The sequence below is a fragment of the Malaclemys terrapin genome, chromosome 11 (assembly GCF_027887155.1).
Source record: "Malaclemys terrapin pileata isolate rMalTer1 chromosome 11, rMalTer1.hap1, whole genome shotgun sequence".
NCBI classification, from domain to species: Eukaryota; Metazoa; Chordata; order Testudines; family Emydidae; genus Malaclemys; species Malaclemys terrapin.
In genome coordinates, this window is record NC_071515.1 from 49,620,636 (window position 1) to 49,635,645 (window position 15,010).

Sequence of the window (15,010 nt, forward strand, 5' to 3'; positions counted from 1 at the left end):
AAGGAATGAGGTGACGTTACTAACTTTAAAAGCTACTTCCAATTTAAGCATTACATGGTGCTCTGAGAATGAAACTTTATGTATGCAGTGCATCTAATGTGACTCCACTGAGTTTTGATTATGTACAAAATTGATAGTTCCTTGTCACATATGAGTGTTCATCTCAACTATAATTCTTTCATTTTTCATGTTCCCGATTTAAGCACTCAAAGAGGAGAAAAAGCTTGGGTTTTGTAATACATCAGATTTGTTTACATTTAGGATTCGTTCCCACAGTGTAGCAAATATTTATTGCACTAAGCTTCCTGAATGAAGAAAGCTGTAGCTCCTTAAAATCTTGTTTTTGCAGTCGTTGCTGCAGATAGTATTTTGCTTCAGTCCAGAATGAGCTGGGGAGGGGGAGAAAGAAGGGGGAAGTTAGTTCACTTTTTGGATAAAGGGCCCTGTTTGTTTTACGGACAATCTTGTCATTCTCAAATTATCTTGTTTCTGAGCGTACTTCTTAAAATCTTGTTGGGTGAAATGAGGCTTCAGCGATTTCTGGTCGAAACCTGAAAGCACAATTTGTTTTTTTATGAAATATTAGAACAAGGATTATAAATCTTCCTCCTCTGCTTTCTCCTCCAAGAAAAATAGAAGTTCGATAGTGTTGACCTTTCCACTTGATGGTTTTTTTTAACTAAAAAAGAACAGGAGTACTTGTGGCACCTTAGAGACTAACAAATTTATTAGTCTCTAAGGTGCCACAAGTACTCCTGTTCTTCTTTTTGCGGATACAGACTAACACGGCTGTTACTCTGAAACTTTTTTTAACTGGATTTGTAATATACAAAAATAGATGGTAGTATTTTAACAGAGTAATAGGATTTTAACAATGTATTGGAATCTTCCTTATTCATTATTTAAGTTTACAGTTAAACTTTTTTAGTCACCTCCCACTTTTTTTAGTACTGAAAAATTTAACATTAAGATAAAGATTTGTCACTTAAATGGTTGACAGTATTGTTTCCTTCTCTTCCCCCTCTCAAAAAATTAGTTCAGGTAGCATTCCCTATAGTTAAGGTTGCCAACAGCTTTCCATTATCCGACACCCATCTTCAGTTGTCAAAATTAAATGGTTTGGGCTGAAAATTTCTGTGGTGTCTTTCTGCTTTAGGCTGAATTTTTGGGTTGAAGTTCCAGATAAAAGGGTTCAGCCATTTTTGCAAATGAGAAGAGTTTTGCCCATGCTTTTCAACAAAACAGTTTTGGTTTTAAAAAGGTCTAGCTTTGGAGCAAAGAGATGAATGACCCTGATATCAGGAACATGTCTTTTGCTATCTTCATGGAAATTTGGCCAAATTTTAAGAGGCTAAAAAATCTGGTTGGGCATGCAGAGATTTGTTTAGACCTGAGCAGCTAAACTCCCTGAAGACTTCATCTGCGCTGATCATGTGCAATCCCTTGTGCCAATCAGACTGAACATGTCATCCCCACAGTGTGACTGTGTGTTCTCCATTCTGGCTGTGGGGGACCGATGTGCTGCTGTAATCAGGAACTGAGAGCAGACACACTCTCCCATGCTCTCAGCAGCCCGCAGCCCACATCCCTCACTGCATAGGCAGCATGGAGAAGGAAGCAGCTAAGGAAGCAGAGAGGGGGAAGAGATGCGAGGTTTAGAGACAGGGTCAGGAGCTAGACAGAGATAGGAGCAAATGGGGTAGAAGGCAGTGAGGTGGGAGATAAGAACCTGGGTGTGGAGAAGAGGGAGGAATATGGGCAGAGAGGTGTTGGAGGGGGAGGGGATAAGGGCCAGAAAGCTCTATAAACTAGAGCACCCTCCCCAACAGAACCTGGCGTGAAACCTGTTGTTCCTGAGTCTCCATATTCATTTGTTGTCCCACAAATAGGTGTGAAATCCACTGGCAGAGTATTTCCATCTCCCTGTAATGGCAGGCCCACATAAAAGATAAGTCTCCTACTGCTACCAGTTATCAGTTAGTTCAAGTGGTAGAACTGTGGATCAACCGAGCCCAACCTTGCACTTGTCCCATATGGGGGTCAGTATGCCTCCACGTGATCAAATTTAATTTTTTTACATTTAGATTTTTTTTAATGGATGTAATTTCCTATATTTAAAAGAATGTTAAGGTTGAGAAGTCAAGCACTTCAAATTAGGAAATGCCAGATGAAGGTTGCCCTGTGCAACTTTTATTCAGCCCCCTTGTGTGTATGTATTAGGTTTGGCAGAATTCAATTTTTAATTTAAACTGATAATATTGGTGTTCATTTTAAAGCATTAAAATTGTCATAGTTGTAGGCAGTTATGGGGGGGGGGGTCAGACAATTATTTGATAGTAGGTGTTGAGACTCAGAAAGTTAAAGCTTTATAAAATGCTAAAGCACAAATTGTCAATATCACATGTCAAAATATACAAAGTAAATACTCCTTGAATCAAAAATCATACCTAGCTTTACTATTCACTTGCTAGTCCATTTACAGAGCCCAATTCAAACGTCTAAATCTCTGGATTTTGACTCCAATGCTCAAGCAGCTTTTTTCTTTCTTTGCCTATTTGTAAATTTCTACTATTATTGGGGTTTTTTTTTTTATTTATTTTTTGGTGGTGGTGGCTGTGTGCGTTTGTTGTTTGTTTGTTTGTTTTTTAAGTAAATGTTTACCGACACCGAATAATCTAATCCAGCGGTTCTCAAACGGCATTGCACCGTGACCTCCTTCTGACAACAAATTACTACACAACCCCAGGAGGGTAGACCAAAGATTGAGTCCGCCCGAGCCCCACTGCCCCAGGCGGGGGAAGAGGGGGGACCAAAGCCCAAGGGCCCTGGTCTCCAACAAGTATAACACCAGCCCTGGCCACCCCATTAAAATGGGTTTGCGACCTACTTTGGGGTCCTGACCCACAGTTTGAGAACTGCTCATCTAATCCTTTTAACCCTAATTATTATTGTCTTTTAATAGTCTGACAGACTCCGTGGGTGCTCTGGGCCTGGAGCACCCACATGGAAAAAATGGTGGGTGCTGAGCAGTGTTCCCTTTACATTTTTACATCCAGTGTGGAATGAATTTTGTTAAGTGCACCAATATGAAGGTGATGTGTGACACATTGGTGCACATAACAAAATGCACGTAGTGGGAGTAGGGCTGAGAGGTTCGGACTGCGGGAGGGGGCTCTGGGCTAGAGTTGGGATGGTGGTGGTGCTGAGGGCTCTGGCTGGGGGTGTGGGCTCTGGGGTGGGGCTGTGGATGAGGGGTTTGGGGTACAGGCTGCCCCTGGGCTGCGGTGGGGAGAGGACTCCTCCCAGTCCTCTCTCGCTACAGCAGCTTGGGGCCATGGGAGAGTCACCTCTCCCTGGCGGCAGCAGCTCCAGCGCAGCTGGGCTGCGGCAGGGGCTCCTCTCCTCCGGCCACAGCAGGTTGGGGGTATGTCTGTGCTGGGGCCGGTGGGGAGAGGGCGCCTCTCCCCTGTCTGGGGCAGGTCTGTACTTGAGGAGAGGCGTCTCTCCCCACCGCAGCCCTGAGCCCCTGTGTGGGGCTTAATAGGCAGCTGTGTGGCTGCACAGCTTAGAGGGAACTTAGGTGCTGAGCATCCACTGATAGCCCCCCCCATCAGCTCCCTCTAGGGGCCCCACAGATCAGCGCCTCCCCGTCCCTCCCCATGTCTCCTGCCTGCTGTGATCAGCTGTTTTGCGACATGCAGGAGGCTCTGGGGGGAAGGGAGGAGGAGCGTTGATGTGGAGTGCTTGGGGGCGGGGCCTTCGGGGAACGGGGTGGAGTGGGGGCAGAGTTGGGGTTTGAACACCCCCAGCACTTTGGAAAATCAGTGCCTGTGGATCATATGCTGTTTGCTAGAAGACTTATTCTGTCCATTGTGTGTGTTTTACATACATAAATAGATGGGCTAGTAATAGGTTTTGAGCATGTGAGCTTATGTTGACAACAAAAAGTGCAGCCACTCCCCTGCATCCCATCCCCGTTTTTTAAAGCGTAGTTTACTTTGAAAACTGACATTCAGAAAGTCTCACTTTGGAATGTTCAAGTGCTGCCACCCTGTGGAATACTCGCAGGTTTTCAATAACAAACAGATCTTGGGTTTTAATGTGCAAGAACAACTTTGGTGCTTTCTTTGGCCCCTGTGGAACAAAGTAGTTAAGCACATGCTTAAATTCAATTTAAAATTAGTAGGCCTTCAACATGGTTTTAAATGCTTTGTTGAATAGGAATGGTTTTGTTGAACTGGCTGGCGCCTTTGTGCTAGAGCTTGACTTATCTACTCTCACAAGTTGTACAGCTCCAACTATACCCCATAGTTAAAGTGGTGCAGCCGCCCTAGGGTGGACACTCTTATACTAGAAGAAAGGTGCTTATCCTGGAATAGCTTATTCCCATATGGGCAGGATTGTACTGGTATAACTGCATCTACACTAAGAGGGGTCGTACTGGTGTGTAACTATTTCAACAAAAAATCAACTTCTGAACTGAAAGTTAAACCAGTACAAAATCTGAATGTGGACCAGGTCTTGGAAGGATGGAAGAAAAGAAACCTCTACAGCAGGTGTATATTTTCCTCTTTCAGGTTTTTAATTTTCTATTGAAATTAATCTTTTTAGTTTTGACTGGCAAATGTAAAAATTTTACAAGTTCTAAAAATCTCTTTTTTATAATGTAAGATTCCCTTTAGGGATTCTTAAAGCAAAAGATTTTTTTTTTTTTTTTTTTAAATATGGTGATGTATCAACTATTAGTTATGGTTAAACTCCTGTCCCTGTGATTAGCAGGGCCACATTTACAGCAATGTGCAATTCTGGTAACCTTTTTTGAAAGGAATATGCTAGTACTGCAATTTGAAAAGGTAAAGTAAAAGCTTATGTAGATTTTAAAAAGCAAACACTGCATTTTTACTTTCCCGTAATCATATAGGGAGTTGAAGGGTCTTAAATTTGGAAAGCTCAAAGAAATGAAGCCTCTATGCTTTGGAAGGAAATCCTCCTGTGAGACGTAGAAAGTTCTAACACAGGGAGTAAAGCAGATATAAGGTCATTTGAGATAGTGACAAATATAGGATTGAGAGGGCAAAGGGAAGGCAGAGTGTTAAAATAATTTAGGTAGAATTTCATTACAGAGTAACTAGCATTCAGCAAACAAACTCCCAAGGGCAGTAGTAGGAGCAGTAAATGTCAATCACTTTTTCATTGCAAAACATATTTGGAGGAAAATGGTATTGTGGCAGGTACAATTGCTAACTAAAAAGTAGGAACAGACTTGAGAGGCCTCTTCTCTTGCATTGTCTGAAGAATACTTCTGGCAGTGGGTTGCAATAGAAAATGACTGTGTGTATGTAAAACTTGTATCTCCCTCTTCCCCCACCCTCCATTTATAGCTTGTGGTCTAAGACTGTAAACTCCTCAGGGCAGGGTGTCTGCCTGTCTGCACCATGTCTAGCACAATGTGGTCCTGATGCTAATCAGGTTTTAGGGAGCTATCCTAATAATCTTTAAAATGATCAACATTGTGTGAACAAGTGGGAACATGTACAGTTATGTATTTGGATAAAAAGTCCACATACTCTACGTTTCTCAGATGTTTCCTCTCCCTTTCTCCCCTTTTTAAATAGGACTTATTGGACCATTCCTGCACATCTGGAAGTGGCTCTGGTCTTCCTTTCCTGGTACAAAGAACAGTGGCTCGTCAGATTACGCTCTTAGAGTGTGTAGGTTAGTAAAACTCTTTGTTTGTATATCGAATATCAAGTCCTGGTACCACTTGAGGTTAGGGAGACCAGATAACAAGTGTGAAAAATCGGGACGGGGGTGGGCGGTAATAGGTGCCTATTGTAAGAAAAAGCTCCAAATATCGGGATTGTCCCTACCTGAGGGTTGAGCTCTAACTTCCATTTGAACAGTCTTTCTCTTCTCAGTACTCAAAATGTTTTCAAATAACGTCTATTAAGTGGAGTTCTCCATGCCTCTGCCTGTGGATGGAATTTTTGGGGGAAAGTTTTTGATGAAAAATGCTTTCACCTTTTGCACAGTGTGTGTGCTCTGCGGTCCAACATCTGCATAGCTCTATCAGCTAAAGCTAGAAAGGAGAGAGGTCAAACATAGCTTTCAAAGTGATCAGCAAAACAAGCCAAATAGACTTGATTTGAAGATGATGTTTCAATCAATTTTAAAAATATGAATATATGGGTTTGAAAGCGTCTAGATGTGAAGTGGAATACTGGTAACTTTGGGGGTCTTTAGTTTTAAACGTTTTTAGTTATCTGTATTATAGTTAAGGGGTAAAAACACATTGCATGAAAATGTAGCTAGCCCAGAGGTGGGCAAACTACGGCCCGTCTGCCACATCCAGCTTGCGGGACCGTCCTGCCTGGCCCTTGAGCTCCCGGCTGGGGAGGCTAGCCCCCGGCTCCTCCCCCGCAGCCTCAGCTTGCCGTGTTGCCAGCGCTCTGGGCGGCGGGGCTGCGAGGTCCTGCTGGGCAGTGCGGCTGCAAGAGCCGCCGTGTGTAGTGTATTTAAATTGCTCCCTGTAGGAATGTGCTACTTATGGAGCACCAGGACTGGCAGCTGTAAGTAGTATGCCCTAAGTAGCACATTCCTACGGGGAGCAATTTTAATACACTACACCCAGATAGGGAAGGCTGTGCCTCTCCAAACAGCCTGGCCCCCGCCCCCTCCCACGTCCTGCCCCCTGACTGCCCCCCTCAGAACTCCTGGCCCACCCAACCCCCCCTGCTCCTAGTCCCCTGACTGCCCCATCCCGGGACCCCCCCCCCCCCCCCAAACCATCTCCCTGGGATCCCAACCCCTATCTAACCCCCCCCCCCCCGTTCCCTGTCCCCAACTGCTCCGCCCCCGATAGGTCCCCCGGGACTCCCATGCCTATCCAACCGCCCCTGTCCCCTGACTGCCCCTTAGTGTGTTGACTAGCCTTAATGGTATTAGTGCTGCTGTCTGTCTGTTCTTGGTATGGAATGTATTCAGTAGTGACAAACATTCACACTTATGTCAAAATCACATGTGAGTTTTTCTTCAGTTTGTATTAACCCGGAGTGTTAGGATACACTTGATGATCTTACATGGTCTCGGGTCTGCAGATGGTCACGTCCCATGTGTGTTTGGAACTGAGCCTGCTCTTAAGTTAGCTCAAGTTGGCAGTGTTTAGATCGGAAGGCTACATAGCACTGCTAGTGAAAGCTCTTGGGCAGGAAATCCCTTGTGTGTGACAGCGCTACCACATCAGTGTTTCATATCTCTTTACACTTGATTACACCTGTTGTTGAATCGATGTGCAAACAAACCCTTGAACCATGGCAGCTATGCATATTAGAAAGACCACAAGTTGTATCAGATGAGTCACTATATACAATAGTGAAAACTATAATGATCAGAACTCTTTACCACTTGGGCTCTGCTGTGTGGCACTCTACTGCTAATGCATTGTCATGAGCAGACAATGTGAGCAAATTTCTACACTCAACACCAGAGAGTGGTGGTGACTGGGGAAGCAGGGACCCAGAGGGGTGAGGAGCTGAGTGGGTGGCCATGGAAACAGGGACCTAGAGTTGGGGGGAATGGAGATTTGGTGGGGGCTGGGACACAGAGGTAGAAATGATGGAGATGGGAGGGCGAAGTGGGGACCCAGGAGAGGGATTGGGAGAGGAATATGGGGGACCACATCCCATGTCCCGTTGGAGGGCGGAGAATGGGAACAATGGGATAGGGACGCAGAGACCAAGGCATGAGCAAATGGGTGGATGGAGTTGCTGGGAGTCCCTGAAATAGAGGGGATGAGAGAGTGGCACACAGGGAGCGTTTGGGGGAGGGAGGCATAGCGAAATGGTAGGAGCTCCTGGTATGTGCATGCACTTGGTATCCAGAAGGAAAAAAGTGTGCAACCACCTAGTGTTTACAGCACACTCGAATCCTAAAATAGGATAGGTTTTCATATCTTTGAATAGTTTGGGGGTTTTTTGTTTTTGAAGTTCTGTTTTGTCCATTTAACTGACCTGTTGAAACTTTATATTTATATCCACGGCATATTGTTTGTTTTTGCAGGGCTCATGCTGTAAGCAAAATAAAATCTAAAGAGCACAGTCTCCCCAGCATGTGTGCACTGAATGCTCTATTTTCAGAGTTTGCAGATTGTCTGGATTGTGTAACCTGCTGACCACAAGACCTAGAGCTAGCCATGGTTTTGCTGCTCTGTAGCCAATGTTCTAGCTTAGGCTGTAATGACACTTTCATTACTGGTGGTGGTGATCACAATTGTTCCTGGTAGCATCCACAGTAATCTAGCTCCTGTACAAACACGTAAGAAGGCATGGTCTTCACCCCCAAGAGGTCACAATCTAAAGACCAGACTGATTGATTGAAGGTTATGGGGAAGGGCATACGTGCAAGTAAAGTGGTCAAGGTAGTATTGCCATGATGTAGCCAATACAATGTGTGACTCTCAATTGGCTTTTTGTTTTGTGCATCATATTAGATATATGCTTGTTCCAGTTACTGCGCATCCTCCATGGTAGAAGTGGGCCCAGCCCTCAGCAGGGATTCATTTATTTATTTGTATTGTTGAAGTGCATCCTAGTTATGGATTGGGGTGTGTGTGTTTACCTTTGCAGTCTATGTTGTGTTAATGTAAGCTTGTGCATTTAATTTGTTAAAGTAGCATTTCAGAGAGGGCAAGGAGCTGCAGGCATTGCAGCTTATCACCTTTCAAAATTGTTTTATTTAGACTGTATTGTCTTGAGACTTATTTATGCTAACTTACTATTCCATTGACACTAATGAAGAATGTTGATCAAAATCCCATTTGCTTTTTGTCAGGAAAAGGCCGATATGGAGAAGTCTGGAGGGGTCAGTGGCAAGGAGAAAACGTTGCAGTGAAGATCTTTTCTTCACGAGATGAAAAATCCTGGTTCAGGGAAACTGAATTGTACAACACTGTGTTACTGCGGCATGAAAATATTTTAGGTAAGTAGAACAATTGCACCCATTATACTGAAGCAGGGACACTAGGAAACTGAGTTAACTTTGAACTGTAATGTTGCGTGCTCTTCAATTTTTCTAAGTGCCCCTCAGTATCCAGGCTTTGGTACATCCTTTTGGGAAAAGGGAGCAGAGACACACTTATGGGAATAAGGGAGGGATTTAGAGGCCAATCCTTGGAATCTAAAGCCTCTGATCAGAGAGGTCCTCAAAGCAAGAGTCATTGCCTTAATGCAAAAACAAGCTAGTGAGAAGCAAGCAACGTGGCTATTAGTTGATTGCTAGCAGGAAAAAGAAAGGAGGTGTGCAGCCTGGGTCTGGGGGGAGCGATATCTCAGTGGTTTGAGCATTGGCCTGCTAAACCCAGGGTTGTGAGTTCAATCCTTGAGGGGGCCACTTCGGGATCTGGGGCAAAATCAGTACTTGGTCCTGCTAGTGAAGGCAGGGGGCTGGACTCGACCTTTCAGGGTCCCTTCCAGTTCTATGAGATAGGTATATCTCCATATATTATTATATTATAGTAGCCTGTCAGGTCACACTGCAGTGTGACCAAAGGGGAGAACCAGACAATTTTGAGAGTTGTGTGACAGCTGTCCAAGTCATTGGCATTGGATCCAGGCCCAATGTCATTTTAATCTACATAGGTGTAATGGGGTAGGAAGAAAGAGGGGAAAAACTCTCAAAGTTTTTTCTTACTGTTGATTATTTACATGTGCTTATTAGATTTGAGTATAAGTATTCCTTTAGACTTCATGGAGGACACAGAAATGAGTTGCCTGTATAAGGAAAAAAGGATGTTATTACAAAGATGTAGAACCAAACATTAGGAAATATTTTCATGGTGTTTTTAAAATACCTTATATTCTTGGTGAAAATGGCATTTGAAATTAACATCTACTAAGCCTACAAACACAAGATATTTCAAGAGCTTGCACTAATGCAGGAGGAGGAGATCATGAGATGGTCTGGTTATAACCTGGTACTGTGAGATCAATGTACCAGACTAATGAAGGTGATTGTGAACAGGTTGGTTCTACCTCTCCTTGCTCACTTAAATAAAATGTTCCTACCTTCGCACCTTAAAATATGCTAAAACTTCACTGGTTTTAGGATTATGGATGCAAACAGGCTACTTGCCATGGCCTGACAATGAGCTTCACTTCCATTTCCTTGCTGATTTTTCCTGCTATTGCTACTATCTTCTCTCCTTATGTGTATTTGAGAAACTCCTGTCTTTTTGGTTCAAGCTTTGGCGCACAATCAGATGTTCCATATCCTTATGTTCATTGCTGTGAAACAGCTTCTGACTCTGGGTTGTTAATTTTCCTTTCATACTCTTAACTTTTTTTGTAGTGATCTTGTGTGTATCAACTTAATCTGCTTTAAAGTCAGACTTTAATTAGAGTTGTCCTTTATGAAGTAGCCCATTTTTCCTGTATATAAACAACATTGAATACTGAGACCCTGTATCACTTTCTCTCTGTCAACTGTACCTGTTGCAACACTCTCTCTGTTTTGGCGCTAAAAGCCTAAGAAAATGGTTTTTCTTCTCTAATTTTGTCACACTTGAATGTATTGTACCACCGTTGCAGTTTGTAAGTTTAGGTAGTACTTTTTTCTTTCCCAGTCTCTGCCTTTTCACTAGTGTATCATTCTGAAAAATGAAAAGCAGCAGTCTGTTTACTGCTTAGTGACTTTACCTTACCCATCTCGCTTTAAATTATTTTCTGAAGGCTCTTTCTCATTTCTTTCCTGTTAGAGAATTCCCCCCTGGCTCCATGGATCAGCCTCCAAGATGTTTGTCAAATGTTTCCTGAAACAGTTTCCTCTGCTGTTACAAAAATAATATTGTGGTCTCCAAAAATGTGAATTCTTGAACTTCTCTTCCTGAGAGTATACTGAGTTGGCTGAAATATTACCCTTTCCCAATGTTCCGCTGTTAGACTGACATGATTTTACTGAGTCATTCTAGATTACTGTGAAATTTTGCTTGGTTATTCCTTGGATTTTTTTTCTTTTTAAGGTACAATGTCAAATGTCATATTTACAAGAAATCAGAATTTTAAAGGGAAACGTGTGGGGGGGGGGCGGCGGCGGAGAGGGCTGGAAGTGCATTTGCGTTTGGGTGTGCCCTGTGGTTTATCCCTGTGGGCTTTTATTTAAAAGAAACAACTTTTTGTTTCTATTTACTTGGGAATAAACTTCTATTGTAAATACAAGTGCATCCCTCTCGTTCACCTCTGGATCTTGGATTTGATTTTGATCTAGGACACCTCTAGGGGTCTTGGTTCTCAGTTTACAAAAGAAATTGCTCTCAATTGACTTTCTAGAAAGGATCAAGAAATCCAGCCATAATTAATAGCTGTCTTTCCATCTTGCTCTACCTCTGAGGTACCTTGCATAATAACTGAGTTGTCCAGCATTTGGTGGGGGGGAAGTGATCATCTGACTAAAGATGCTCGACGAGGTCTTGCTAAATTCCTCTTGGCAATTGGCCACCTTTTGTCCACCAATCCTGTGGATGGAGCATCTTGGGTTTGGTCCCTAGAGCAGTTTGCTGCAGCCTTAGGGTGCATCTTCTAATTTGTTTTGCTTCAGCAATTCCCAAGTGGCATTTCCAGCAACTGCAGAGCAAGCTGTTTGTTGCTCAGCCCAGAAGAGACTGAAGCCACGGTGGTGATGGTAGCTTGAAGGAAATATCTTGATTTGAGGGTGTATTCCTTGGCTACTATGTGCTCATAATCTGGGGATCTGGTTAGACCAACAGTTGCTCACGGATTATCAAGTAGCTATTGTTACTCTCTGCTCTTCCTCCCCACCCCCCAGACTCTTGGCCAGAAAGGTGAGGTCTTTTCTTCTGGGATACGGACTTCACTCCTAGTCCTGTCAATGCCTTTGTCATTCCAATTAGGCTATTGCAGCACTCTACATGAGGCTACATCTTAAATTTGACAGTTAAACTGGTGCAAAATATGGCTGCTTGCTTACTGAGCACAATAGCTCATCTGGAACACCCATTTTCTGTGATCTGCTCTGGCTGCTTGTTGGTCTCAAGTAGTGTGTTGTTTTTGACTAATAAAGATTTAGATGCCCTGGGACCTGCCTATTTGAGGGACTGCTTCTCTTCCAGTGCCACGCTGTTAGAGTTGCAGTCATGCTCAAATTGAAGCTCCCTTCCTTTAAGTGGGGGAAGTTGCTGGCAAGCCACTCAATTTTGGTTTCATTCCTCACTCCATGACCCAAAATAGCTCAAATAATTTGACCTCAAATGCACTTTGCAGGGTTTGCCTGTTCTCGCAGGCATTTGCGGAAGGTTTAGGGTCTAGAGAGATTGATGGGGCTTTGAAGTGAAATGTGGTATCAGTTGGTTTGTTCGATTTATGACTGCATTTCCGGTGGGGGTGAGTATGTATTGTATATTATATTTTAATTGAGTTCAAGGTGGCTAGAGCTATGGGTATTCACTTGATTAGTTTAGCAATCTAAATACTGTGTAATAACTTGGCTTTGATTACAGTAGAAGGCAAATACGGAGTTACTTTATTTTAATTATTGGGAATAAAAGCTGAAAACACTTAGTTTAATAATTCCTTTTAAAAACTGATTTGCTTAATTAGTCAACATCCAAATAAAGGGAATCGTTTAAAACAAAATTTGACCTGTGGATATTAGTTGTTAAAAAGCTTGTTTGATTTTTGACTTCTAACTTGCAATTTTATCTTATTGTAGTCATTCAAATGAAGGTCTGATGCATTTTTGTGACTTAGTTTGAGTTGCATTTTATAAATATCTTTTAAGATTGCTCCCTCACCGTAGTATTTATCATCTCCACAGTGGCCTTTCACAAGTATGACTACATTTCAGTTCAGTTTTTTAAATTATAAGTTGTTGGTGACATTTTACCTCTTGATGTAAACTTGAAATCTATGTAATCTAATTTTGTCGTCTTTTTTTGCTTTTCTCGTCTCAGGTTTTATTGCATCAGATATGACTTCTAGAAACTCCAGCACCCAGTTGTGGTTAATTACACACTATCATGAAATGGGATCTCTGTACGACTATCTACAACTCACTACACTAGACACTGTCAGCTGCCTACGAATAGTCCTGTCCATAGCCAGTGGTCTTGCACACTTGCACATAGAGATATTTGGGACCCAGGGGAAGCCTGCCATTTCCCATCGGGACTTGAAGAGCAAAAATATCCTTGTTAAAAAAAATGGGCAGTGCTGCATAGCAGATTTAGGTGAGTTTCAGTTTACAAACACAAACTGCATGTTCCATAACTAACTAGCTATAGTAGATACATTTTTAAGGTGCTTTGAGTTATTTGTAACTTTCTTGGAAGTTAGGGCAGCCACTAGGGGGCACTTATAAAGTACTATCCAGCTGAATAAACTTAGTACCACTTCTGATTTCAGAAACCGATGTTATGTTTTGATCATTCTCAGACTGGGCTTCATCAATAAATAACACTTCACAGTTTCATTAATAATGTCTAGTCTATAGCATTTTAGAGGCTTTATGGATAGTATTTAGGATCCAATTAACTTTTTTTCCCCTCTAAATTTTAAATTAATGATTCTCCTCCCCCACCCCCCAACCCCATTCTTCCATTTCAAAAGGGAAGGGGGGCAATTTAGGGCTTGATCCGACTCTGATTTGAAGTCAATGGGAGTTGGGTTGAACTGGACTCTTACTAAAAATGATATACTAATAATGTACTTATTGTTCCAAATGCTTTTACTTAAATCTTAAAATCCTACTAAATGTTTTGCCTGTAAAACTTATTGTACAAAATATAACATTTAACTCCCTGACACCTATAGGCCTGATCCAGCATTCCCTGAAGTCAGTGGGACTTTTGCCATTGATAGTGAGCACAGAAACAAGCTTTTATTGACTTACTTGTAATTTTTTTTTAATTAAATAGCAATTTCTAGGCCAGGGGGATGTAGAGGGATGATTAAAGCAACACGACTGGTTAATGTACAAGGCATTCTGGTGCGATGCTTCTGTTATCTGTGCAAAGGGAAGAAAAAAGGAACAGACTAGTTGTCTTAAGGCATGGTGAATGTAAGGGAATAATTGGCTGGATTTAAAAACGTTGTGTGACTTGATTCTGAGATTTTCTTTGTGCATAATTCCTATTAAGTTCACTGGGTCTTTTGACTGTGACACACCTTGAGATCTGACCTTATCACACGCAAATGGTGTGCAGCATAAATGCAGGTGCTCCCATAATAAGTAACAACCTGGATCTCTGCTGAGGGGACCGCTCCTTGGAATCCACAGAGGGAATCCCAAACAGGAAATGGATATTTTATTTAGTGAAATAAGTAATACACATCTTTACTTCATTTTTAAGCTAATACTTAATCATCACCAGAAGGGGGCAGCATTTATTTTACTATTGAGTCAGCACCACAGATGAGAAATGAAACCTTTTTGCAATGGTATTTAGAGACCTCATTAGTATAGTGGAGGAATGTATGTTAAACAGATAGGAGCAGAAGTATTTGCTGCTGTTCTGACTGACCGTGGGTGTACAGGGGCTTGGTGCAGGGTTCTGGGTGCAGAGGGGAATTGGGACCCTGCAAGGGGAGGCATGGTGAAGGTGGTTAGGGCTTGGTGGGGTGTGGGGTCAAGGAGGGGCTCATGTGGTGGTCTGGGTATGGGGGGCTTCTGATGCAGGGGTGAGGCTCAGCAGGGTGGTGGTTTGGGGGCTCATTGGGGGGGGTCCGAGTGCAGGGGGCTCCTGATATGGAGGGGCTTTGGGGGTGGGGTGTCACTGTACAGGGAGCTGCTCCCCCGTCCGCCCAATCCCCATGCATCCGAAACCCCTTCCCGCCCCTCCCCCCCCAATAGTGCAGAGCTTCCTTCAGCCAGCTGCTCTGTGTGGGGGAAGGGGAGGGGGAACTCTGTCTCCATTGTCCTCTCCTCCCCCTCCCTCTCCCTTCTGCTGCCTGAACAGTCTGAGCTGCTGGGGAGGGGTGAGTGAGTATTGGTGCAGTTTCTC

The 15,010-nt window shown here is 43.1% G+C and overlaps 1 protein-coding gene across 3 annotated transcripts in view; it reads left to right on the top strand.

Moving 5' to 3' along the window:
* ACVR1 (activin A receptor type 1) overlaps positions 1-15,010 on the top strand; it is a 97,092-nt gene that overhangs the window by 65,477 nt on the left and 16,605 nt on the right. For 2 of the 3 annotated variants that reach the window (XM_054044183.1, XM_054044182.1), the window contains exons 5-7: positions 5,616-5,715; positions 8,830-8,976; positions 12,962-13,237. In XM_054044183.1, coding sequence (XP_053900158.1) covers positions 5,616-5,715; positions 8,830-8,976; positions 12,962-13,237 — 523 coding nt within the window. The remainder of the gene's footprint in view (positions 1-5,615; positions 5,716-8,829; positions 8,977-12,961; positions 13,238-15,010) is intronic. The other variant, XM_054044184.1, reaches the window with a different exon arrangement.